This window comes from Ceratotherium simum, chromosome 30 (genome assembly GCF_057802395.1).
Source record: "Ceratotherium simum simum isolate JZ-2026a chromosome 30, ASM5780239v1, whole genome shotgun sequence".
Taxonomy (NCBI): Eukaryota; Metazoa; Chordata; class Mammalia; order Perissodactyla; family Rhinocerotidae; genus Ceratotherium; species Ceratotherium simum.
This window is the reverse complement of record NC_141929.1, coordinates 5,759,249-5,785,261: the sequence shown is the minus strand read 5'-3', so window position 1 is coordinate 5,785,261 and position 26,013 is coordinate 5,759,249. Positions and strand designations below refer to the sequence as shown.

At 52.0% G+C, this 26,013-nt stretch overlaps 1 protein-coding gene across 1 annotated transcript; it reads right to left on the bottom strand.

The window, feature by feature from the left end:
* Positions 1 to 7,015: 7,015 nt before the first annotated feature.
* On the bottom strand, positions 7,016 to 19,540 carry KCNG4 (potassium voltage-gated channel modifier subfamily G member 4). Its single transcript, XM_004437058.3, has 4 exons — positions 19,474 to 19,540; positions 19,337 to 19,385; positions 18,165 to 18,927; positions 7,016 to 7,786 (listed from the first exon to the last, which is right to left on the bottom strand). The coding sequence occupies exons 3-4, from the start codon at positions 18,912 to 18,914 to the stop codon at positions 7,016 to 7,018; spliced, it is 1,521 nt and encodes a 506-aa protein (XP_004437115.2). The 5' UTR covers positions 18,915 to 18,927; positions 19,337 to 19,385; positions 19,474 to 19,540.
* Positions 19,541 to 26,013: the final 6,473 nt, after the last annotated feature.

Here is a 26,013-nt window from a genome sequence, read left to right as displayed (position 1 = left end):
GAGCCTGGGGGTGGAGCTGACACAGCCAGGGAGGCAGGGGGAAGATGCAGAGAATCTGAGCTTGTTTGACATTGATGACATTGGTTGAACACCTGGATTAAACCACACCTGAATTCCATCTGGATTTTCAGTTATAAGAGCCAATAAGTCTCCTTTTATTGTTTGTCTGCTTGTTTAATGAGTCTGAATAGGGTTTCTTGTACTTGGAAAGAAAACATTCCTGATATTTATGAGTGTATCCTAGAAGGTGTTTAGAGCTGTTTCCGTCAGGACACTGGAGTGGGAATCTGGTATGAGAGTGAAATTTACTCTTGTACAATAAACCCTGGGCGTTTCCCCTGGGGTCACTGTCTCCCAGAGAAGTGGAGTGTCCTGAACTCCAGCTGCCCACAGGGTAGCAGCTTGACCCCACACCCTGGACTGGCAGCCTCTCCTTCCCTGTCTCACTTTTCTCTCCCCAACCAGTGTGTGTGGAGATCACCCCCCAGATAAGCTGCCTACGTGTAAATCCCTGCCTCAGAGTCTGCGTCTGGGGGAACCCCGAGATCCGGAAGAACCAAGATAGACCTCTTCAGAAGCCTGTCCAAATTCAGCAACCCTGTGCCCCCATATGCTTACTCCCATCACCACGCTGCTCTCTTCCTCCCTGGACTTATCACAGCCACGCTAGTCCTGTGCATCTCCTTCTGGACTTACCTGTGGTCTGCCTTCCTGCCTCTGCTGCTCCCCTCCACCAGGTCCACACGAGCCTCTGCCTTGCTAACTACTGTCTCCTCCGGGCTAGAGCAACGCCTGGCACACAGCAAGTGCTTGAGAAATACTGCCCCAGAACCCAACACTGCCCCTCCCACTTCTGACTTGGTGGTGGCCCAGGTGGGTGACCCCTGACCCCTGCCACCCCTCACCTGGGGTCTCTCCCACCTCCTCCCACAGCCCAAGGTCAGCCCCAGCAGGCCCCGACCTAGACCTGCTCCATACACCAGAGAAGGCACAACATCACCTCTTAACATTGTTTAATGTCTCTCTCGGAGCTGCAGGGGCGGGGGTGGGTGGCGCGAGAGCTTAGGAAGGTGCCAGGTAAAAACTGCTGAGCTCCCCAGGGATCTGATTTCAAGCTGGTCGTCGGCCGAGGACAATGGAAGCCTTTGGAACAGCAAGATTGGTTAATTTTAGCCTGGGCGCCCACATTTGTTCCCTTTCCCTCGGCTTTGTCCCTGTGACAGCAAAGGTGAGTGATGAAAGTCACGCTGTGTTCTCCACGTGTCATCCAGAGCAGGCTGGCTGCCGCAGAGGCAGGCCTGGGCTCCCTGGCCCCCGGCCCCCGCCAGGGCCGCTCCAGACGACCGAGGAGCTGCGGGGCCCGCGGGGACAGCGGTGTCCCTTTATTTTGTTTTATTTTTAACCGACATTGTGTTCCTGGAGGTGCCGCTTGGTTAGATGTCAAATGCCGGATGAGACAGGCGCTGGGCGAGGACCAGGAGGCACAGAGCTGAGGGCACTGGTCTGGCTGTCCTGGCTTTGCTGCCTCTGACTGTGTTGCTTGCCACATTACATCCACTCCCTGGGCTCTGTGTCCACACCCATAAAACGGGCAGCTTGGACCCAGTGATTGGAAAGGTCCTTTGAGCTCTAAGAATCTGTGAGGCAGGCCACTCCTCAGGGAAGGGCATCAGAGGGTCCCCTCCTCGTGGCAGGTGGAGAGAGAAGACCGGCTCTGAGCCTTGGGGACTAATTCATCTGCAAGGCGGACACTCTCTCCTCACGGAGGCAGCCCAGGGTGGTCTGTGCAAGTCCAGCCTCTGGCATATTCTATCTGGCCTGCATGGGAGCAGGGGTTCATTTTGTTTCTTATTTGAATGCCTTTAGGCCCCACCAGCACTCCCTAGCTCTCTTTCTCTTTCTCACTCTCCACTCCCCTGCCAGCATTTCCTAGGCTCACTTCCCAGATAAAGGGCTCATATGTCACTGATGAGGGGCGTGGCACCCCCAGATATGATACCCTGAGAGGGACACAACCTCACGGAGGCAGTGTCAGGCCAGGGACACACAGCCTCAATCTAAGCATGAGGAGACATGGGACGGACAGAAAATGAGGCTCATTCTATTAAAGTGGGGTGTCTATATTCATCCCAAATTTCAATGTCATCTACGTTGAAGAAAGGCTGTGGAAAGACCCAGATTACAGGAGGCTAAAAAGATCGGACAAGTAAATGCAACATCCGATTCTACACCACGCCCTGTTCTGGAAGGGAAAAGGATATTATTAGGTCAGCTGACAAAATTGGAACAGACAGCAGATTAGATTAAAATATGGCATCCAAGTTAAATTTGCTGATGTTGATAACTGCACTGTGGTTTAGTAAGAGAATATCCTTATTCCTAGGATCTACACACCAAAGTATTTCAAGTCTCCTTGGGCTCTCCATCTTAAAGTGAAGAAGTTGGTTTACCTTAGAGCTTCCTAGCCTTTTATTCTGAGGGGGGTTATGGATTCCTCTGAGAATCTGATGAGAGCATTGGACACTTCGCACTTTGAAACACACATAACCTACACACGCTTGCTTGCGTGTCATTTCAGAGGTTCACAGACCCCTCCTGGGAGCTCTTGGCTAAGACTCCTTGGTCTTCTGTTATGCCTTCCAGGTACCACATCCTAGGGTTCTGAAAGCAAAGGGCCGTGATATAGTCAACTTACTCAAATGGTCCAGAAAAACGTACTATGTATGTATAATAAAAAAATAGAACAAATGATAAAGCAAGTGAGACCAAACGTTTCAAAAAAAGGTGTATTCGGGTGCCCTATGTACTATTTTTGTTCTTGCAACTTTTTTGTGAATTTGACATGTTTTCCAAATAAAACCTTAAAAAATCAATTGCCTGGTGCCTCGTCATCATTCAGTAAGTGATGCCCATTGTTAGCATTTCCATAGGAGGAAGAGAAGAGGGAGGCAGGCAGCTGGGCATGGAGCCACGTAGCCAGGTGCTGGCAGGTGCGGGGCCTCAGTGTGGGGGTGATGAGGAAGGTGGTGGGCAGCTGGTGGGCAGAGATCTCTGTGAACTTCTATTCAAACTTGAACTACTTGCTGGTTTTTGCTGAGGGAGCAATTCTGTGGACAGTCAGGGACCACGTTCTGTTTTTCTTTTTCTCTCTTTCCTTATTCCTTACCTGCCCCTCTCTGTGGTATGAACTGTTACAACAAACTCTACTTCCAGAATCACAGACTGTCCACACTGGGAGGGACTTTAACAACCCTTTCCTCCACCCTCTCACGGGATCAATGAGAAGAGGAAGGCCCCGGGCTAGCCCAGTGGCATAGTGGTTAAGTTCACACACTCTGCTTCATTGGCCCAGGGTTCATGGGTTCGGATCCCGGGTACAGACCTACGCACCGCTCATCAACCCATGCTGTGGCAGCGTCCCACATACAAAATAGAGGATTGGCATGGATGTTAGCTCAGCAACAATCTTCCTCACCAAAGAAAAAAGGAAGGCTCTGAAATCAATTTCCATGTCCAGTGTTACACGATGAAGGAAGGGTGAGAGTTGGTGCCTGAGATGCCCTGGGACAATGCTACTCACTCTGCTCAAGATAGCACGGCATAGTGTTATTATGATCTCGTCTTGAATATTTTCTTTGAGAGCTAGGGCACTGATTCAGAGGAGGCTAGGAGCTGCAGCATGATATACTAGAAAGAGTATTCTGCTGGGAATCAGTGTACCTGGATCTAACCGAATGAACTGGCTGTGTGGCCTTGGGCAGATAGCTTTCCCTCTCTGAGCCTTGGTCTCTCCATCTTAAAATGAGGGAGTTGATTTACTCAAGAGCTTCTTATCCTTTTTGAGGGGTTACGGACTCCTGTGAGGATCTGATGAAATCATTGGACCCTTTTTCAAAGATATGCCCTTTGAAATGCACGTAATCTCCAGAGGTTCACAGATCCCCTCATGGAAACTCCCTGCTTAGGCTGTCTTCTGATGGGCCTTCCAGTTACCAATTTCTCAAGTCCTAAAAGCCATCAAAACATCGTCAGTGGGTCCCCAGTCAGTCCACGGTGGAGCCCCACTTCCCTTGTGTTGAAGAATTAACCCATCCATCCCCAAGTCACTTCCTGGGCTCAACCCTGTCTAGCTAGAGATGTTGGACCAACATTTTAAAGTTACCTCCGGGAGCCACATCTACAACACAACATGAAAATGGCTTGACGTCCAGGGCCATTTGCTCCTTGCCTTCAGCTGGAAAATTTCTCCCTTTGGCGGCAGTCATGCCCATTGGCCTCAGAGAAAACAAGCCCTGTTGGGAATTGCGAGACTCCTTTCAGCTAATGGGGATGAAGAGACAGCTTAGCAACTCGCCGGTCATCCCTGTCCCATCCAATCAGCACGAAGGAAAGGCTGCTCGGCAAGGCTAGACTAACCCAACTTAGAGCGGTCCCCCGGGGCATTACCGGGGAGAAAAAATAGAGCATTTAATTAAGCCCCACATGGCAGCAATCAATTCCAATTTTCCACGTCTAATTTGGTAAAGAATTTCCACTGGGCATGTACTAAGACACTATGGAACCTTGTAACGCGGGTGATGGGCACACCTATTTCTCTTTGGTTCGGACGCCTGGTATGGGGAACAGAGGAAAATGGAGATGCCAGCGTGGAAGCCAGTCACAGAGACAGGCAGAGCTGGAGCGAGGACTTACTGCACCAGGCGCGCAGCACAGAAAGGGTCTTCAGTGGGAAGAGGCAGGGCCCGTGTGGGGTTTGCTGTGGGTCCCAGGCCTTCCAGTGGCTGTTGAGGATTCTTCTCTGGTTCCGGGGTGAGCCCGCCGCCTCAGTTCAAGGGGCCGTGGATGGCACTGACTGGGGGGGTGGGGAGGGTGTCTAGAAATTTGCACACTCTTAAAAATCGTTCCTTGCAAATGCTGCACCTTGAAATGAAGAGCTCTCCACCCACATGGCAGCCCTGAGAGTCTTCGCGGAACCTCGGCCAGAAAACCACAGATCTAGCCCAGCTCCCGAAGCTGACAGAGAGGGAAAGGAGCCAAGGTCACAGGTGGATTTTACAGGGGGTAGGGCCTTTCCTGGTCTGACTGGCCACCGTGCCACTATGCAAAGAGCTTACTTGGTGAAATGTCAGCATGGGGGTGCCCTGCCTACTCTTCAGGGTCTAGAGGGGTGGGGACGTGTGCCTCCAGCAGCTGGGAGGGCACCTGGAGCAGTCAAAGGGAACGAGGTCTCCCCACGAGGCCAAGGCGAGCTTGAAGCTAGATGCTGGTGTGGGCTGCTCCCCTGGGCCAGAGCCCACGGCCATGCTGACCCAGGCGTTGAGGTCAAGGGAAGGCATGTGCCTGGCCCATAATAGGCCTGTGCTAAATGCTAGCGGAATGAATGAGCCCAAGTAACTGTCCCCAGTGATGAAATGCCCACGCACTTACACATAAACTACATGAGATCCGGGTCCCCGCCCTCCTCACCCATTTGCATCCCAGTGTACTTTCTCCAGCAGATTTACAGCCAGTGGTAACTGTGTGTGACCATGTTACTTATGGGAAGTGCCATCGAGACCTCTCCAGGTGTGCTCTACTGGGGAACAAAAGATGAGATGCCAGGACTTGGCACCACCTTGTACAGTTAATAATGTGGAGGAGGTGGGCCCTCATATCTTGCCTGAGCTGCTCAATCGTTCTCTGTTTCAAACTGGTCTTCCTGCATCCCATCCGATCATCATCATCATCCACACCCACAGTCCGTTCACGTCACTCCTTCCTCCAGCATCTCCAACGTCGCTCCATCTACCAAAGAGTCCAGATCCTCCACACAGCATCCACAGACCACCACCTTCTCATCCCATCCCTCCTTTCCAGCTTGTCTCCCAAAACTCTACCCTCCTTTGTCTTTGGGAAGCCTTTTGTGAGCTGACTGCTCAGAATTCACTGCTTTTTCCTCTCTGGTCTCAGCACGCGCTGCTTTTGTCTCCAACGACTTGGTCCTACATCTGCCTCCTACCCGGGATGCAAAGGGCCGAATCTGCTAAGGAATGAATGGATAAACAAATAAAAACATTTAACTATAAGCTGAGGATGTCCATCCTCTGGCATCAAGGGGCCTGGTCCAGGGAGCCGGCAAGGGGCAGATCCTAAGGCTGCCCTCGCTTCTGCACTGAAGCTACACTGCATCCACAGTGGCTTAACTGAAGGTGGAAAGCCAAGGTCCTCGCAGCACTGGAGGAACCAGGAGCAGGAACGGTTCTCTCAAGGGACAATGCAGTGCCCTGCAGGAGTTAGCAGCCTCTGTCGAGGCTAAGGACTGCGTAATTGGAGAATGTTCCACCAAGAGTCCAGTTGGCCAAGGAAGGCCTGCTGTGCTAGCAAGGGGTGCTCCTGCCCAGGTCCCAGGCGCATCGGGGGGATGGCAGGCCACCAGCCCCCAGTGTGGGATTTAACGCAGAAGCCAGTTCTGCCCTCTTGGCTAAGAGCTTCTAGAGCTGGGGGCGGGGAGGCGGCTGGCTGCATTAGGAAAATGCCGTTGGTAACGTGAGCGGAAGGAGAACATATTGATCCCTGCTGGACCCAGGAAAGGGCTGGGTGGGGAGATCTGATCAGAAGGTTTACGGAGACTGGGCCCTCCAGTTCCTGGCAGTGGGTGGCCCAGGAAAGGGGGTCTTAGGGGAGGAATGGAATTCTGTAGGCTTGGTTCTGTGGGCATCTGGAACCCAGCTTGGGATGTTGAAGACTCTGCTAGGAAGGAAATGAGAATGAAGGGAGACTTGTCCAACCCAGCAAAACTGGATACACTCGGCGACTGGCAGGGAAAGAGGAAAAGGCAAGTGACACGGATCAGGTCAGCCTGGACCATCGTGGCCGGGAGGGTCAAGAATCACAAGGACCAGACATGTGTCCTGGAGCTCCTCCCAGCTCCTGAGCTCTGGAAACATACCACCGATGGTCTACATCCTGGCGTTCTCCAGCTGTGTCAGCCGAGGGTGATGGGCTGAAGTCCGGGTGTATTCATAGAGGTTTGGAGCTAGATGTATGCGATGGGCGAGGCGGGTCCCTCCGGGATCAGGTCGTCGACGTCACTCAGGAGTTGGTGCTCACTGGCCGTGGCCGCATTCTGCAGGCGGCGGAGGCGGGCCCGGAGGCGCTCCTGCTCCTTCTTGAGCTCCAGGTAGGAGTGCGAGAAGGTGTGGAAGATGGACGTGGCTGGGAAGGCCATGATGAGGATTCCACTCAGGATGCTGCTGAGGGCCACCATCTGGCCCGGCACGCTGCGAGGGACCATGTCTCCGTAGCCCACCGTCGTCATGGAGATGACGGCCCACCAATAGGAGGCCGGGATGCTGGTGAACTCCAGGACCCGGCCGGACTCATTCTCGGCCACGTAGACCAGCGGGGAGAAGAGGGTGACGGCCACGCAGAGGAACAGGACGAGCAGGCCGAACTCGCGCGTGCAGCGGCGCACGGTGAGGCCCAGGGTCTGCAGCCCCAGCGAGTGGCGGGCGAGGCGCATCACGTAGAGGATGCGCAGCGCCCGCAGCACGCGCAGCGCCAGCCCCACCTTCTCCAGGTAGGAGCTGCCGCCGGGCCTCTCGCCGTCCTCCTGGGGCTCGTGCGACACCGCGAGGGACACGTAGTACGGGGAGATGGCCAGGATGTCGACGATGTTCAGGGGCCCCTGGAAAAACTGGCACTTGTTCGGGGCCTGGACAAACCGCAGGCAGAGCTCCAGGGAAAACCAGGCCACGCAGACGCTCTCCACGATGAAGATGTAATAGCACTTCCGAGAGCACTCGCCCTGGAGAGGCAACAAACGCACGGTCGAGAGGGCGGGCCACAGCGCTGGAAACGGGGCGAGCGACCACGGCGAAAAGCCGTTCCATATAGCTATGTGGATATGGATATCAGTATAGCTAGATATTGGCATATCAGCCTAGATATATATAGACATCAATATAGATATAGATTCCATATATAGATTTCATATATTAAATATATTCTGTATGTATTCTATATATACTCTATAGTTTCTCTATTCTATGTATTATCTATATCTATCTATCTATCTGTCTATCTCGATTGAGCTCTGTGCTGTAGACTCTTAGTTGTCTACCAAAACCCATCTTTTTACATAGCTCTCAAGTTGTGGCTGGGCACACGGCCGGTCAGCTAGATCAGAGACCACCCTTTCCAGCCTCCCTGACCACTAGGTGTGGCCAAATTACTAAGTCCCTACTTACGGGATGTAAACAGAAGTGATGGGTGCCACCTCCAGTTCCAGGACTTAAGACGTTGGCGTGAGTTCCTGCACACTCTTTCCCCCCGTGAGCCTCGATAACCCAGATGGCCCTGCAACCCAGCTTAGAACCAGCAGATTGGACCAAAGCTCCGGGGGAGGATGGAGCATCAAGGTGCAAAAACATCTGGGTCTCAGAATGAGTGCTGCCGGCTCACCTCAGTTCCTCTTTGTAAGAGAAATCGACTTCTATTTTGTTTCAAGCCATTCTATCTCGGGGCTTCTCTGTTATAGCAGTCGACCTTCACCTTTACCAAAGAAGCCGCTGTTGTGTACCAGGTACTGCTCGAGGGCTGTCACTTAAGCCCCCAGTGATGCCGTGAGCAGGCAGCACGACCTCGCTTTATGGCCCAGGAAATGGTTCTGGTGGTGAAATGACTTGCCTGAGCTCACATACAGAGCAGATGGTCTCTCAGCCACTGTAGGCTGTTTTGTAACTACTTTGCCCACCATACCTCATTCATTCATCCAACAAAGATGTATGGAGGGCTCACCATGTGCCAGGCCCCCAGCTAGGCTCTGGGGGTAAAGCAGTAGAGAAGCAGACCTTGTTTCTGGGGGCTTGGTGGCTGGTGTGGCGGAGAGGGCTCCCGCATCCCCAGTATGGCCCTGTGATGCGTGATTGCAGCTATTCACACGGGGTCTGCTTCCCTCAGGAGATTCCAGCCAGGTGGGGGCCGTGGGCGGGCCTTTGTTGTGTTGGTCACGCCCCTTGCCCCCGGTTTCTGACAGAGTGCCACCAGCCCCTGTGCTGCTGAAAGTGTGATCCTCGAACCCAGAGCATCAGCCTCCTCTGGGAGCTTGTTAGAAACACAGAATCTTGGGCCCCACCCCACCCCTGTGGAATCAGAGTCTGCATTTTAACAAGACCCCCAAGTAACTCGTGTGCATGTTAAAGTTTGAGACTGTCCAATCTGGTATAGGGGTTCTCAGCCTCCGCTGCACATTAGAACCCCCGGGGCTGTGGACAATCCTAATGTCCAGGCTAGGACCTCAGAGATTCTAATTTAATTGATCTAGGTTTGAGCCTGAGCAGTAGAATTTTCCAGAAGCCCCATAGATGGTTCTAGTATGGAGTCGGAGTTGAGAGCCTGACTCTAAATATTACATATATATCTATGACGGATGAGTGAATGAATGACTGAAGCCAGTTGCCTGAGTGAAAAGCAGGGTGTTGACAACTGCAGTTTTCTTTGGATTGAAAAGCTCTGAAGTGGAAAAAGAAATTATTGCCGGTGCCTGGGCCCACAGGAATACTCAACCGAGATGTTCTTTATGTCTGGCCACTGGAGAAAGAGAGCCGGCGGGTCTGTTCCCATCTCTGTTTGCCTGTCCAGGGCCAGGCAGCTTTCCTGCTTGACTTCTGTCTGGTCTACCAAAGGGGTGGGAGGCGGGGGTGCTATTGAGTGCAGAGTCCCTGTGACCCGGGCTCAAATCCCGCTGTCCACTTGCTCAGGCAAGTCATTCGTCCCCTCTGGACTTCTCGTTCTCTGCTCTGGGGGAGTTATTGTGATGAATGGAAATGCACAGAAGGTGGATGTAGCATGAACGGGAGTGATGCAAGCATAAGGTGGCGGGGGCTGCACCTGCAGGCACTGCAGCTGTCTTTATGAGATGATTCACTGTCATAGACAGTAGCCTGCCTGGTCGGTGTAAGGGTAACAATACCCTTCTCTTATCGCTGGATGTTACAGGAAGCAGAGGAAGTTCTGCAGCACACTGAGAGGTCTTTGCCACAACACCCAGGGTGTGCGTCAGGATCCTGGAAGGCTCAGGAGTTTGGGATCCTGATCCCGTCCTGCTACAAACTTGCTGTGTGACCTTGCGGCAGTCACTGCCTCTCTCTGTGCTTTAGTTTCTGATGAAGAGGTTGGAACAGAATCAATATTTCTCAAAGCTGATTCAGAATCCCCTGTACAGAATCCCCCAGGATGCTTGTTACAAATGCAGGTTCTTGAATCACCATCACAAACTCAAAAGCCTGGAGTGGGGCCCAGGAATCTGCATTTTGGCAAGCCCCCCAGTTGACTCAGAGGCACCTGGAAGTTTTTCAGACTCTGGGCCAGATTCTCCCTACAAGGCCTCTTTCATTGATGACATTCGGGGAGTTTCCCCCTCGGCTTAAGAGCCTCTTGTGGCCTAGGAATAACCTTTCCAGGCCAGACCCAGTGGCTCAGGAAAGTGACTCCTGAGAGGCGGAGAAGGCTGTGTAGGTCCCTCCTCTGCCCCTGGTGCTGGCGTTCCCATATTCAAGGCATGCACCACCCACTCCTCCCACGGCCTGGCCCGCCGCCCCCTCCCTGCATTGCAGCAAGCACTCTGCAGAGTCACCCCTGCATTGCTGCTGCGCTCTGCATCCTTAAACCAACCTCCCAGCACTGGTCCTCAGAGAAATGCCCCGTTATCGGCCAGCGGCGTTGGGGTGGTAGGGATTTATGGGGCTTGGGCTAAGGAAATAATCCCCATGCCAGCCAATATTTGAAGAAAAATGGAAAGGAAGGAAAGAAAAAAGTTATTTTTCTCTCTCTGAGGAAATTTCTGGTTGTATCTTGTAGATAGGGTGAACAGCTCATCCTGGTTTGCCCAGAACTTTCTGGATCTGAGCAGAGACAGTCCCAGGTCACTGGAACCCCCTCAGCCCGGGGCATACCGAGGTGGTTGGTCACCCTCTTGGTGGGCCTCGTCCCCGGCAGGAGTGAGGTGAGCTCTGTTTCCTCCTTGCAGTGAAGAGGAAGGTGACTCAGCCCTGAGAAGCCCAGAGGTGTGAATGATGCAACAACACGGACGGATCTCACCACAGCATGTGGGGCAAGCAAGCCAGTTGCAAAAGAGGATGCACTGCGTGTTCCACATATGTGAAGTTCAAGAAGAGGCAAAACTCAAGTGTGGTGGACAGAGTCACCATCAGCGGCTGCCTCTGAGTGGGTAGGGATTGACTGAAGGAACTTGAAAGAACTTTCTGGAGTGGTGAGAATATTCTCTATTAAACAGAGTGAGAGTTACACGGGTGGATCCATTTGTTAAATTGTACAGTTAAGATTTTTATATTTCAATGTATGTAAATTTTACCTATAAAACTGTAAAATAGGGGCCGGCCCAGTGGCGAAGTGGTTAAGTGCTCGTGCTCCCTTGTGGTGGCCAGGGGTTCGCAGGTTTGGATCCCAGTGTGCACTGATGCACTGCTTGTCAAGCCATGCTGTGACGGCATCCCATATAAAGTAGAGGAAGATGGGCATGGGTGTTAGCTCAGGGCCAATCTTCCTCAGCAAAAAACAAAAAACAAAAAACAAAAAACAAAAGGGAGAATTGTCATCGGATGTTAGCTCAGAGCTGATCTTCCTCAAAAAAAAAAACTGTAAAATAAAAACAAAATGAATGATAATAATAATAAACAATGGGGGGTGGGGGGAGGGTGCAGGGAGAGGGAGCAAGAGTGGCAGAATGTGGACCATTGTAGAAGCTGAGTCATGGCTACTTGAGTTCATTACATTATCCTGTTCACTTTGTAAATGCTTGAAATTTTCCATCGTGAAAAGTTAAAAAAAAATCAGGGTCAGAAATCAAAACCACAGTGAGATACCGTTCCACACTTACTAGGATGGCAATGATTATGAAGACAAAAAAGTAACAAGGTTTGGCAAAGATGGAGAGAAATTAGAATGCCCAAACATTGCTGGTGGGAATGTCAAGTGGTACAGTTTGCTGTGTGTGGAAAACAGGTTGGTGGTCCCTCAAAAAGTTAAACAGACATTTGCCATATGACCCAGCAATTCCACACCTAGGTATATACCCAAAAGAACTGAAAACATACATCCACACAAAAACTTGTACCTGAATGTTCACAGCAGCATTATTCACAAGAATTGGCAACAACCTAAATGCCCATCACCTGATGAATGGATAGACAAAATGTGGTCTATCCATACAATGGAATATTATTCAGCCATAAAAAGGAATGAAGCTCTGAGACATGCTACAATGTGGATGAATCTTGAAAACCTTATGCTAAGGGAAAGAGGGCAACATAAAAGACCACATATTGTGTGGTTCCATTTCTATGAAACATGCAGAAAAGGCAAATCCCTGGAGATAGAAAGTACATTTGTGGTTGCCTGGGGCTGGTGGGATTGGGGAGAATGAGGAGTAGCTGGTGGTGTGTGCAGGGTTTCTTTTGGGGTGATGAAATCTTCTGGAATTAGACAGTGGTGATGGTTGCACAACTGTATTCTAAAAACTACTGCTTTGTGCACCTTAAAAGGATGACTGTTATCATGTGTGAATTATATCTTGATAAAAAAAGAGACCAGGGTTCGAGTCTGCGCGCCTAGTCAGTGCAGGTGAGGCAGTGAGCGGAGTCCCACAGCCTTGCCCCGAGCCCTTTCCCAAGGTTCTGAGGCAGAGCTGCTCTGAAGGGCCTTGGGGTCCGAGGGCGGGCAGGGCTTTCTGAGGGCACAGCCACTGGCCCTGGGGGTCCGTCTGGACAGGCTGCCAGGCACGCTGCAGGTGCAGAGAGGGCCAGTTCCAGAAGTTCCGTCTGGGAGAGACTCAGGAGCCTTCCTCGCATCCTTCTGTCTCTCCCAGAAATGCCCCTCGGAATATGGCCAGAATCGGCCACTTCTCACCTCCTCCGTAGCGCAGTGCTGGTCCCACGGTTCCATTCAGGAGCTTGGGCCTCCCTCCGCATCCTCCCTCCTGCCTGTGAATTCTACCCTTTGTGCCTCTGGCCCCGATCTCAGGTCCCAGGCTGTTTCCTCTGAGACGAGATGGGTGCCTGGCCGTGCTGACTCATTGCTCTTCCTGCCTCTCCCCTCCCCGAGAGCCAGTGCTCTCTTGGGCCTGTGCCCTCTGCCATCTCTCCCCTTCTTTATGCCCATTCCATGATCCTCTCCCCACTCTCCCCTCGCCTTGAGCACAGTCTCTCCTCCCCAGGTCTTCCCCTTCCCCTCGGCTCCCTCCTCCCGGCTGCCCGTGCCCCAGCCCTGGGACACAGGGGCTCTGACACAAGTGTGGGCCTGAGCAGATGGGGCGAGGAACGGGGCATGGAGATGAGGGGAGCGTGACCCGGCAGGAGGAACAGTGGGAACTACACTGGGCCAGGAAAGTGGGCCCCGTCTGGGAAATGGGGAGCACTTCTTGTTGGCCGGGATATAGGGAGACTCAGCTGAGGGGAAAAAATCCCCAAACCCAAAAAAACAGGTTAAGAGGAAGAACAATCACCAAATGTCACCGAACACAGAGAGCTACAGAGAGCAGGGCAGTTCTTTATGGAGCTGATTCATGATCCCAGAGAGGGACGGGGTGGAGGAGAGGCTGGCTCCAGCAGGAGGCTTTTTATTAAAGGGCAGGGAGGTGGGGAGGCAGAAATTGCAGCCCAAATGATGAGGGGTCCCTAAGAGTTCCACCTGGTCTTTAAAAATCTCTCTGTGCCCTCCTTCCCCACCTTGGCGAGATGCCGAAACCACAGTACAGGACGTGAGGGAAAGCAGCAGCAGAGCCCGCAGGTCCCACCCTCAGCCCCACCTCCGTTCTGCAACCACCCAACCACCGAGGGCACTTGGCAATCTGGTGTGATGTCCCTTTGCAATATCCTTGAAAGCCTCGAGCAAACCTCTGGGGCAGGAGCAGAAGCTCAGGTGGGAGGAGAAACAATTGAAAGCTGACCCAGCAGGTAGAGAGCGGGGTTGTGCTGTCCTGGTCATCACCAGGTCTCCAGCACAGAGCAGGCCCTCAGCAAAGGTCTGTTGAATGCACGCGTGGATAAAGGATGAGGATGGACACTGGAAATGGGCAGAGAAGACATTTGAGCCCACTGGCCGCTGACTTGGCAGCTGCCCTTTCGTTCGAGGGAGCTTGTGAGGGAGGCTGATGGACACTGGAGATGGGGGGGTGGAAGAGCCGAGAGTCCCACAGCGGGGGTAAAAACACGCTGAGTGTGCACTCTGTGCCAGCACATGGTCAACGCGATCACTCAGTCCTCAGCGCCACCCTCTGAGGAGGTGTCATTATTGTCCTTCCTTGTAGGTGAGGAAACAGAGGCACAGAGAAAGAGTGACTCGCCCAAGGGCAGAGCCAGGGAGCGGCAGAGCTGGGATTCAAACCCCACGCTCGCCAACTAGAGATTCTGGCTCCTTTCCGTGACGTGATACCGTCTGCAGCCGTTGGGGATGTGGAGGTAGAAGTAAAGAGGAAGAAAGAGGTCAAGAGAGGGGGAGCGAGTGCTCGACTGCAGCTGCCCAGTGACCCTCAGCCTCCCCCAGAGGGAAGAAAAGCGTCTGACCAGCAGAGCTGCCCGGGAGGGGCTGAGGCCACGTGGAAGGACACTAGGGATAAATGGCAGGGTTGACCAGCATGGCAGAGGACTCGGGCAGAGGGAAGCAAAGAACCTGGGAAATTGTAGCATTCACCACTGGATGCATGGATAAACAAACTGTAGCATATACTGACAGTGGAATACGATTCAGCCATAAAAAGGAATGAAGCACTGACACACACTACAACATGGATGGACCTTGAAAACATCACGCTCGGTAAAAGAAGCCAGTCATGAAAGACCACGTATCATGTGATTCCATTTACATGACATGTCTGGAATAGGGGAATCCATGGGAACAGAAAGCAGATGGGGGGTTTCCCAAGGCTGGGGGAGAGGGATGGTGAGTGACTGCCTAATTGGCACGTGTTTTATTTTGGAGTGGTGGAAATGTTTTGAAACTTGATAGAGGTGCTGGCTGCACAACATTGTGAATGTACTAAATACTACTGAAATTGTCCATTTTAAGATGGTTAATTTTATGTTATGTGAATTTCACCTCGAATTTAAAAAATGGAGCAGGGACACTCAGAATATAAGCTCCAAGAAGGTCGAAATTGGTCTTGTCTCCAGCACCTAGGAGAATGTACTCAGTAGGCACTCAATAACTGTTGCTGAACAAATGAGCGGAGAAACATGGTTTCCTGTTAGCTAGCTCCTAATGAATGAATGAATGATGATGACGATGACAACTCACATTTATTGAGCACTTTTTATGTCAGCATTTTCCCAACTGCTTTACACGAATTACTCTTGTAATCCTCACTGTAACTCCTTGAAGAAAGGGCCAATAGCATCCCCATTGTACAGATGAGGAAACTGAGGCACAAGGAGGTTAAGTGGCTTTCCAAAGATCACTGAGTTGGTAAGGGGGGAGGCCAAGATTCAAACTCAGGTCATCTGCACTCTGAGCCATCATGCCGGACAGAAAAGCACTTCACAAAATCCAGCTGCCTCAAAAATGCAAAGTGCCACCACAGCCGAAGATCTAGACCAGAGGCAGAGGGGCCCAGTGTTGAAGGAGGTCACAAGGGGTCAGGTTTTAGAGCCAAGCAGAGGTGAGTTCCAATCCTGGCTCTGCCCGTTACTAGCCATGAGCTTAAGAAGTTGATAACGCTGCCCTGGCCTCAGTGTCCTCGACTGTACAATGGGGAGTAGTAATATCCACTTCCCAAAGCCGTGGCAAGGATTCAGTCAGCCCATCTGTCCAGTGCCAGCCTCACGGGGGGCGCTGCATAAGCGTTGTTCCTTCATCGCTCTGGGGATGCGCTCCTCCCAGGAGTCCAGCAAAGTCTGATGCTCCCGGAGGCGCTTGGTCCTGACAGCACTGCCTCCTCCCTTCTCCGTTTTAATTTGCAATCTCCGGCATGGACCTGTCACCCCGACGCTAAGTTTACTCCAAGGGGTGATGCTGTGAGAGGTTAGAAGAAAAAGCAAAAGGAAAACTGCTTTTTCCTCCTGTCTGCTAACTCTCCACCTCTCCCGCATCTGATGGAGGAGTTCTGTGGGTCATAGCCCCGGGGTATTTGTCCCCCACGTGTCATTAATTCATCTGAGCAGATGCTGTCAGGCCCCTTGGGACAACTGGGCCCCCACGCCTCCCGGGCACGCTGCCCCCCGGAAGCTGCTGGCCAGCGTTTGCAGCTGGCTCGCTGAACCGGCTGCTGTCAGACTGACGTCCCCGAGGGCAAATCCAAAATACCAGGCACACGAGAGGCGGGGAGAGAACATCATCTCTTTATGTAAATGTAAGGACACAGTCTTGAAAGAACAAAGACTGCCCGTCCTCAGCCTCCCAGCGCTCTGAAATAGACACACTTTTTTGAGGACTGCACCTCCCAGCCTCTCTCCGGGCAGCACACCCAAAGGTGGTCTCACAAAGTCAAAGCACTGAGATGCAACTGGCCCTGGGTGTCAGCCCCTCTGATTTGGAAGAGACATGGCTGCCTGGTTCCCCGGCTCAGGTTTGGGGCTGCCCTGCTCTGCAAGCCTCTTGCCCACCTCTGATCTGATTTCCTGAGTCCCCATTAAACCAAGCCTGGGTCACACCCTGGGTAATTTTCAAAGCATTAGACTCTGAAAAGATCTTGTCCTCTGCAGTGTCTAAATCCTGGATCCCTGGAAATCCCTATGAGGAACAGGCTTGTGGAAATCCAGGGGTCCTTCCGCCACGAGGATCAAAGGCGCCTGTGGGGGACGCAGGAAGGAAGCCCCTTATGTTGTCCGAATCTTTTTACTACAGAATCCACATGGAAATATTTCTGTGAATAAGCAGGCTCTTAAATCCATGACGTCGTGCTAAAGAATGAAAAAATGCCTACGATTGGAGTTGTAGTTCCCTCTATAGGGAAACAGCTGTTTGAAAGTCGAAACATTTTGCTTGGTTTGCTTTAGGACAAAACATTTATAGGTTGGACAAGATACATTTTATTCAACAAATATTCATCGAGAGCCTACTCTGTGTGAGGCACAAGCTGGTTCTCCAAGTCCTTTCTATCCGGAAAGTTCTCTGATCCTACCATATTGCTCTGGGATAGATCTTTAAGGGAAGAGAACTTACGGACTGACAACAGTGATGGGCCATATTCAGGGTGCGCTATCTCATACATGTGTTCTGTTCATTGGCTCCCTCCGCCTACTATAATGTAAGCTCCATAAGTTAGGGTGATGGGGAGCCATGGAGGAGTATGGAGCAGGACAGGAGCAACATTTTAAATTAGGAAACAATCCAGTGCTCAGTCTGAAGCTCTCAATAACCTTCCCAACAAAATGTTAGGTTCTTATCTCACTTCCCAGACCATCTGGCCCCCTGGGGGGTCTTGGGGTCTCCCACAGCTCCCTGGAAAGAGAATGCAGGAGTGGGCAAGAAAACCTTTTTGCTCTGGCCTCCTGGGGCGTGGTCACTTAGAGTCAACTCATCTCCGAGCTCCTCATCCAATGAGACTGATGAGAGGCTCAGGAGTGAAGTAACAAGCAGGAAAACTGAGGGCCGAGAATCTTGCCATCATCGGCATCTTTACTCTGTAACCCCAAGGAAGCTGGGGTTTCTCGTGGATGCCCACGAGAAAGTTGGCTTGAGAAGGCTGGGACTTTTGGCCTGGCATAGTGCGTGGCTCAGAGTAGGTGCTCAATAAACAGGATGAGTGCACTGAATGCGTGAACCTTCATAGCAATGCTGCCCATTTTACAGAGGAGGAAACTGAGGCTCAGAGAGGTGAAGCAGTTTGGCTATGGTCACAGAGCCGAGAGAGGCAGGGCTGGGCCAGCTTGGCCCACTAAGACCAGGGATGGCTTTGTCACTATCCAAGGTTCACTATCACAGGCAGGGCCACCTCATGACTTTTGTGGGACGTAGGCACTTTTGCCTTCCTGGGCCTCTTCCTCCAAAAATAATATTAGAAATGATCTTTTACAACTGTATTGGTCTAAAAATGAATACAACCCATGCTAGATTGTATTCATTTTTTCCTTGTTTTAAAAGAAATTAAAACATTTTCATGGGCCCTACATCTCGTGGGCCCCGGGCGCTGTGCCCGACAGGGAAATGGACGCTGGTCAGAGGCCACTCACCTTGTCCTCCTCGGCCCTCAGGTCGGGCATGGTGCTGACACACAGGCTGACCGCCGTGGTGGCCACGAAGAGGATGGACAGACAAGCGAAGACCTTCCCGGGGAGCCCCGACTGCGGGTTTTCCACCGTGTCCCGCAGCCAGTTCATGAGGAGCCCCCAGCGCGAGGTGTCGGCGGCCCGGCCGCGGGCGGCCCTGTGGCGCTGCAGGGCCTCCTCCCTGTGCAGCTCGGCCAGCTCCTCCAGCCTCTTCAGCAGTTCCCGCAGGCAGCAGGTCTGCAGGTTGGCTTCCTCGATCCCCCAGTAGCTCAGCTCCTCCTGGAAGGACAGCACGCACATCTCCCGCAGGAGGGCCAGCTTGCCGGCCGCCAGGAAGCTCACGATCATCCCGAAAGCGCTGGGGCTCCTGTCGAAGAAGAACTCCTGGTTGTCCTCGTCGTAATCGTCGCAGAGCTGCGCGATCTCCTCGTGGTTCCGGCAGAACTTGAGCTTGCTCAGGCGGCTCAGCGGGAACTCGTCCAGCGTGCTCCACGGGAGGACGTACCTCCTGCCCCCGACGTTCACCAGGATCTCCTTCTTCAGGTCCGCCGCCGGGGAGGCGTCCCGGGCGCCCACCCTCCGGGCCCTGCGGTAGTAAAGGCCCTTGCTGGACGGCGGCCCCCCGGGGCCGGGCAGGAGCTGGCTGAAAGGGCTGCAGGAGCGGGAGAGATGGTGCCCGGGAAGCAGGCTCCTGTCTCTGGACGGCACGGGCATCGCCAGCGACGTCCTGGCACCCAAAGGGGACACAGCAAGAAAACGGGAGAAATCGGTCTCAGGGCAGAGTCCTAGAGAGCACGGACATTTCTTCACATTTGCTTTCCTGCATCTGCATCATTCATTTTCTTTTTTTGGTGAGGAAGATCAGCCCTGAGCTAACATCTGTTGCCAATCCTCCTCTTTTTGCTGAGGAAGACTGGCCCTGGGCTAACATCTGTGCCCATCTTCCTCTACTTTATACATGGGACGCCACCTCAGCATGGCTTGATAAGCGGTCTGTAGGTCTGCGCCCAGGATCTGAACCTGCAAACCCTGGGCCGCTGAAGTGAGCCTAACCACTACACCACTGGGCCGGCCCCGCATCATTCATTCTTTTAATCTTCCATCCAACACAGATGTATTGGGCACCTACTATGCACTTGGGATCTATCAGCAAACCAAAAGAGAAGACGACATCCCTTCCCTGGTGGAGCACATACTTATACTTCAGGAGAATCTCCCTGGAACAGGTGTTATGTGGACTGGGATAGGGAGCTTGGACCTGAGCTACACAAATCAGAGGTGTACCACTTCTAGGCTGTGTGGTCTTGGGCAGGTGGCTTAACCCCTCTGATCTCAGCATCATTTATGACAATGACAAGACTCGTTCCAACCTTGCAAGGGACAATTGTTAACAACAGAGCTAAAGAGTGTAAAAGGCTCTCAGGTTCACTGCCGGGTTCTGACTCCTTACGGACTGCCACCCCAGCTGGATTGCTCAGCCTCTCTGAGCCCTTTGCTCTGTCTGTACAGCTGGGGTTTGTGCCCACCTCATGGGGCACAGTGGGGTTACATGCAGTAATATACATGAAGTCTATTTTAAGAACACTTCTAGATGCTTCTGTTGTGCCAGGCACCCATCTACACACTTCCCCTATGTTAACTTATCTCAACAACCCCATGAGGCAGACATTAGTATCTCCATTTTACAGATCAGGAATTGAGGCACAGAAAGTTGAGTCATGAGGAACGTGACTGCTTAGCACAGCGCCTGGCTCTCAGGAGAAGCTCCACAACGGTCACCTCCTCCCCCTTGTTTGCTTTCTCATTTGAAGGACTTTGCTATCAATGACAGCACTCTTCCACGTTCACTGGGTGCTTGCCTCAGCCACCCTTGCTGTGTGACCTTGAGCCGCTTACTCCCCCTCTCTGGGCCTCGGTCTTGTCAGCTGCAAAATGAAGGGGACTCTCATGCTCTCTCTACTTCAGACCTATTTGGGGCGCTTGACTTAGAATAAAAGTTTTACATTTAGCCCATGCATTTAAAAAATCATTTCCACAATATCTTTTATCCTCAGCATCCTGCAACCATTTCTTATGCTATTCATTCTAGCCAGAGCTGTTTCCAAAGCATCTATAACCTTACATTCCAAGATGCACTCCAATCGAGAGAAAAACTCAGCAGCGGAATGGAAATAAAAGTTCCTCTCAATTTCAGAGCCAGTTGGATTCCGGCAGACAGCGAGGAGTTGAATCGCAGCCTGTGTATTTCACACTTGCTCACCACGCAACGTTCTGTTCTTCTGCCTGCATTGCTTCGTTTACAATGTACAGCCAGAGGAAGATGAACAGCCTGCAGGGAGAAGAGTATTTTGAAATCTGGGGAGTCCTTCCCAAGATTCTGCAAAAACCCAGATCCAGAGAGCTGAAGGGACTCGTCCAAGGTCACACAGCAAATCCGAATCCAACCCAGGACGCTGTCTCCCAGCCTGGGGCTCTTTCTAGAACCCCCAGAACTGCCCTTTCTGCATCACTGCACAAACCCAACTTCGCGACCCACCGCCCCCAGAAACAGCTGGTACACAGGCACCTCCCAGAGCGTGGGAAAGGTAGTCACTCAAAACAGCACGTTGGCCAAGGGTGTGTGCGGCATCCTGAAACCCCCACCCCCACAGCAAACCCTAACTTCTTCCCCCGAAGCCTAACTTACCCTCCTGTCTCAGGGAGCCTGTTTCCAGCTGTTTATCTGCCAGGCCAGGGGAGCCCATCTCTCGATGCCCAGGGAAGAGACAGTTTTGTGGCGGAGATGAAGGGGAAGAAAAGAAAAATCCCAAACACAGCAGTTTCTGGCAGAGTTGGTTTCCAATCTTTCTTCCCTTGCCTCCTCCAGAAACCAGAAGTCCATTCATTCTGCATCTCTCTCTCGAGCAGCTGCAGAACAGCCCTGGGGGACTGGCTTGGGGTTTTTAAAAAGACCTAGAAACCCTTTTCCCTGTGAGAGGTGAGGGTCTGAGGGGTTCATGCTAGGAGGGAGCCAGGCCAGCTGTCCTGCTCTGGCAGCGGGCTCTGCACTCCGAGTCCCATGGGGACAGCCAGTGTGGTCCTGCAAGGAGGGGGAATGGGAAGGGCTTAGGAATAATCTCTCCATCAGCCAGGCAGCAGGCAGGAGCAGCAGCAGCCGCGCTCTGCCAGCCGCTTGGAAGGCAAGGAGAGCTGTCCTCCCCTCCCCTCTAAGAAGGAGCGTAACTCGGAAGGAGCAGAGGGCAACTTGGGGCCAGGGCGTCTGCAGCTGCCTGTCCCTGGCACCCTGAAGGCTGCTCGGGGTGTGCTGATGACGGAGAGGTGCTCAGGTTGAGGCTGCAGGAAGAACTTTTTGCTGCTTTTAATCAGCCCAGGCCTGGGACAGGTTCAGACCGAGAAGCGCAGTCTCTGAGCCCTGGGTGGGAGTTCTGGAGGCTGCATGATGGACCAGGACGAGATGTGAGCTTGGAGTCACACACACCTGGATCCCCAGCTCCAATGTGAATGGCTGGGTGACCTGGGACAGGTGACTTAGTGCCTCTGAGCCTCAGTTTCCTTGTCTGTAAAAAATATGAGAGTGAGAGGTGGTTCAGGGAGGGGGTGGCCACACTGGAAGCCACAGAGCAGGCTGCTTCTGTGGGTTTGGCTGCCTGGTCGGGGTGAAGAGGAAGAGACACGGTTCTAGGGCCTGTCCTGGCATCAGCTCTGCACTACCTTGCTGTGTGTCCTTGGACAGTTACTTCACCTCTCTGAGCCTCAGTTTTCTCACCAGTCAAATGAGGACAGTGATGGCTAAAATTGCAAAGCCTCTTCTCATGTAGGTGCTCATTGTACATTGGCTCCTCTTAATTTCCTTAAGAGGTTCTGAGGCCCAGCCTCTTGGCTTCCAAAACTGAGTTATCATTATCAGCTCCATTTTGCAGATGAAGTCCCGAGGTCTGGGGAAGAGGCTGGCTCAAGGTCACCTTGCTGATTGGAATCTGCACTTACCAGAAACTTTGAATTCAGATGCAGGGATCCGGGAGCGAGGAAGGCCCAAGTTTGAGCCTTCCACAGCTCCCTGGAGGAGGTGGCAGAGCTGCTGGCCTCAGTGGGCTCCCTGGGGCCTGGGCCATGGGGACAAATCCAGGCAGGAGCAGAAGCCGATAGAATGGAGGTGGTCTGGGGTAGCGGTTTTCAAATGGTATTGCTTGAAACCCGAGGGTTCTGCAGAAATGATTAGGGGCCTGAAAGGGGGTGAGAAGGGGAGGACGAGGGGATGAGACTGCCTGCCTGACCACGGCAGCTCCACTCTGATCAGTTTTCCGTAGTGAGTATATGTGCGTAGCCAGACAAATGCCGGGGCCCCACATGGCCCAGTCTCCACACTCAGCCCGCTCAGGGCCCCCAGGGCACCTGCTCGTGGTGGAGGCGCTCTGCCCCATTCCCCTGACTCCCCGGTTCTCTCAGACCCCATGGCTACTCCAGCGCCTCTCATAAACCGGACTCCACAGTTGTCTTTCCAGCTCATGCTGGTGTTTTCCCTCCTCTCTCTCCATCTCCCCACCTCCCCCAGCTCTTCATTACTTACCTCAACTTGACATCTCTGGCTGAATCTCCCCCAACCTGTCCCCCTGCCTCTCAGTTCTCTTTGCATCTGGCATGTATGGGTTCAAATCAAGAATTTACCACTTGCCCGCTGGGTGACCTTCAACAAGTTTCTTAATCTCTCTGTGCCTCAATTCCCTCATCTGTGAAATGAAGATGATAGCACCTACCTATCAATCTGTTGTGAGTATTGAACAAATCAATTTACATTTATAAGGTGCTTAGAAGAGTGTCTGGGGTGAAGCAAGTCCCACTTAAGTGCTTGCTGTTATTATGATTATTATCTTCATAAGTCCAAGTCATACAAGAAAGATTTTGTTTGAAGAAAGGAGTCTGCTGTTAAAGAAGTTTTTTAAAAGGAAAGTTGAGAGGTGCTGATCTGGTACAAGCCCCTCATAACTCACAGAACTGAGACCCAGAGAAGAGAGGAAAATTGTCTGAGCTCGCGTGGCCAGTCAGTGCAGGGCAGGCTCAGGTCGCACTTGCAGTCCAGTGCTATTTCACAGCCCCAGTGCCTTCTGTCAGCACTGTCACTTGCCCAGGCTGTAGGACCTTTGACTTTAGCCTGGTGTCCAGGCTGGCCAGCCCCTGTTCCCCAGGCATTCACTGAGTCCTTCTACAGGGCTTGGTAAAGTTCCAATCACTTTTCAGCTTAATGCCACTGGCTTTCTGGCCCCAGTGTTCCCCCCTTCTGTGTACATTCGACCTCAGCTAACCCTGGAAGGTAGCCCAGCCCCCGTGCCTTTCCAGCATCCTGGAAGTCTGGGACACAGGACAGCCTATGCCAGCCCATCTTCACTCTCTTCTGAAGGACTGCCACCTGCCATATTTTTCTGATAAAGGGATGGCCCAGTGACCATGTATGAGTCTCCTAAGGCTGCTGTAACAAAACACACAAATGCAGTCGCTTAAAACAACACTAATGTATTATCTTGCAGTTCTGGAGGCCAGAAGTCCAAAGTGGGTCTTATGGGGCAAAAATCAATGTGTTGTCAGAGCTGAATTCCCGCTAGCGGCTCTAAGGAAGAATCCACTTCCAGCTCCTAGGGGCTGCCCACATTCCTTGGCTTGTGGGTGCATTTCTCTGACTCTGCTTCTGTCCTCACATCTCTTCTCTGATGCTCCTGCCTCCCTCTTATAAGGACGCCTGTGATTACAGTGAGCCCACTGGATAATCCAGGATAATCTGCAAATTTTAAGATCCTTAACTTCATCACAGCTGCAAAGTTCCTTTTGCCATGTCAGTAACATATTTGTGGGTCCTGGGAGTTAAGATTTAGATGTCTCTGAGCCCAGCAAGAACCATTTTGGACTTTTGACCTCCAGAACTGTAAAATAATAAACTTGTGCTGTTTTAAGCTGTTAAATTTGTCATATTTATCACTGCAGCCATAGGAAACTAATACAAGTCCTGAGTGGGGGAGGGGCAGGCAGGTCATAAACCAGCCGTTAGAAACACTTGCAATTTCTTGAGGAGAAGGTCCTGGCTTGTCTGTACAGCCAGGCTTCCCAGCGCCTGCTTCCAGAAGTTTGGACCCATCCATACATGCGACATTGATTGGGTGTCGACTCTGCCATGGCTGTGGCTCACTGGCTGTGTGACCTCGGGCAAGTCACCTTCTCTCTTTGTGCCTCAGGAAAGATAGGGTGACGATAGTCTTCACCTCACAGGGTTATTAGAAGAAGTGAATGAGTTCCTGCCCGGGAAGCACAGATTTCAGTGCCTGGCACACAGGAAACGCTCGATAAGACATTATTATTTTCATTGTCATGATTATTTATTGTTACAGGAGCTCAAGTCTCCTGATAACACAGCATGAGAAGAGCTGGTGTAGACGGATCCCAGCGTGCCATGAGTGAGCAGAGGAGATGAGTACATGGCGATGCACAGTTCAATGATAACTGGCTTTCTGGGGGGAAAAGTCCTCCTTTGTAGTGTTTGCCAATTACTGTGGTGTAAATACTCCTACCACAATCAGTTTCATGCTAACAGCATGACATCCCTGAATGCTGTGTTGGGAAGAGATGCTGACGGTTAGCTCTGTCCATCACTGCACTCACCGGGGAGGCCCAGGGAGCACTCCCCACGCAGGACCCTGGGTCAGCCTTGACGGGCGAGCAGCGAGTACGTGAAACAAGAGAGCAGAGAGCCAGGTGAGAATCAAAATGATGGCTTCTCTACTTTGCTGAGGGTTATGGGCTTTACACTGGCCTGGGGGAGCCACTGATGATGAAAGCTGGGGTTCTCCACCCTGGAACATTCTAGCATCACCCTGGTGAGTTTTTAAAAAACTCCCATGACTGTGCCACATCCAGCTCAGTGAAATCAGAACTGCAGGGTTATAGGATTGCTTTGCAAGTTCTCCAGGTGATTCTCGGTGAGGCCAGGTTTGGGAACGGGTGTGTGAAGTCAGGAGTGACGTGATCAGATACGCATTTTCCCGAGCTCACGTGAGCTCACTCAGATATTGCTGGAGGCAGTGCAAATTGGTACAACCCTTTTAAAGGGCAATTTGGCACTATTGATCAAAATAAGAAATGCAGATGCCCTCTGACCTACAATTGCACATCTAGGAATTTATTCTGCAGATAAGCTTGCACATGTGTGCAAGATGTGTTTATACAGACACTCACTACGGCATTGTTTGTGACAGCAGTGGATTGGAAATGACCGAAATATCTCTCATCAGGGGTCTGGTTAAATAAATGATGGTGGCACAGGCAAGCGAAAACTCTGCAGCTGTTAAAGAGAAACAGAAAAATCTCTCCGCTCTGATGTGGAAGGACCAGCAAGGTGCCTAAGTGCAGGGTGCAGAACAGATCATACTGAATGCTCTTGTCTATGTGTGTGTGTGTGTGTGTGTGTGTCTGTGTGTGTATGCAGAGAGTATTTATTTCTGAAAAATGGGTTAAAAAACTAGAAACGGGGCCAGCCCAGTGTCGTAGTGGTTAAGTTTGTGCACTCCACTTTGGTGGCCCGGGGTTTGCAGGTTCAGATCCTGGGCGCAGACCTACACACCACTTATAGAGCCATGCTGTGGCAGGCGTCCCATGTATAAAGTGGAGGAAGATGGGCATCGATGTTAGCCCAGGGCCAGTCTTCCTCAGCAAAAGAGAAGGATTGGCAATGGACGTTAGCTCAGGGCTAATCTTCCTCATACACACAAAAACTAGAAACTGGGTTGCCTCTGGGGAGGGAAGCTAGGGGTTTGGGGAAGGGGTGAGGAAG

Coding starts and splice junctions, on each gene's coding strand:
- KCNG4 (XM_004437058.3), bottom strand. CDS start 18,914: ATGCCCGTGCCGTCCAGAGACAGGAGCCTGCTTCCCGGGCACCATCTC. Junction 7,787..18,164: donor TGAGGGCCGAGGAGGACAAG/GTGAGTGGCCTC, acceptor TTGCCTCTCCAG/GGCGAGTGCTCTCGGAAGTG.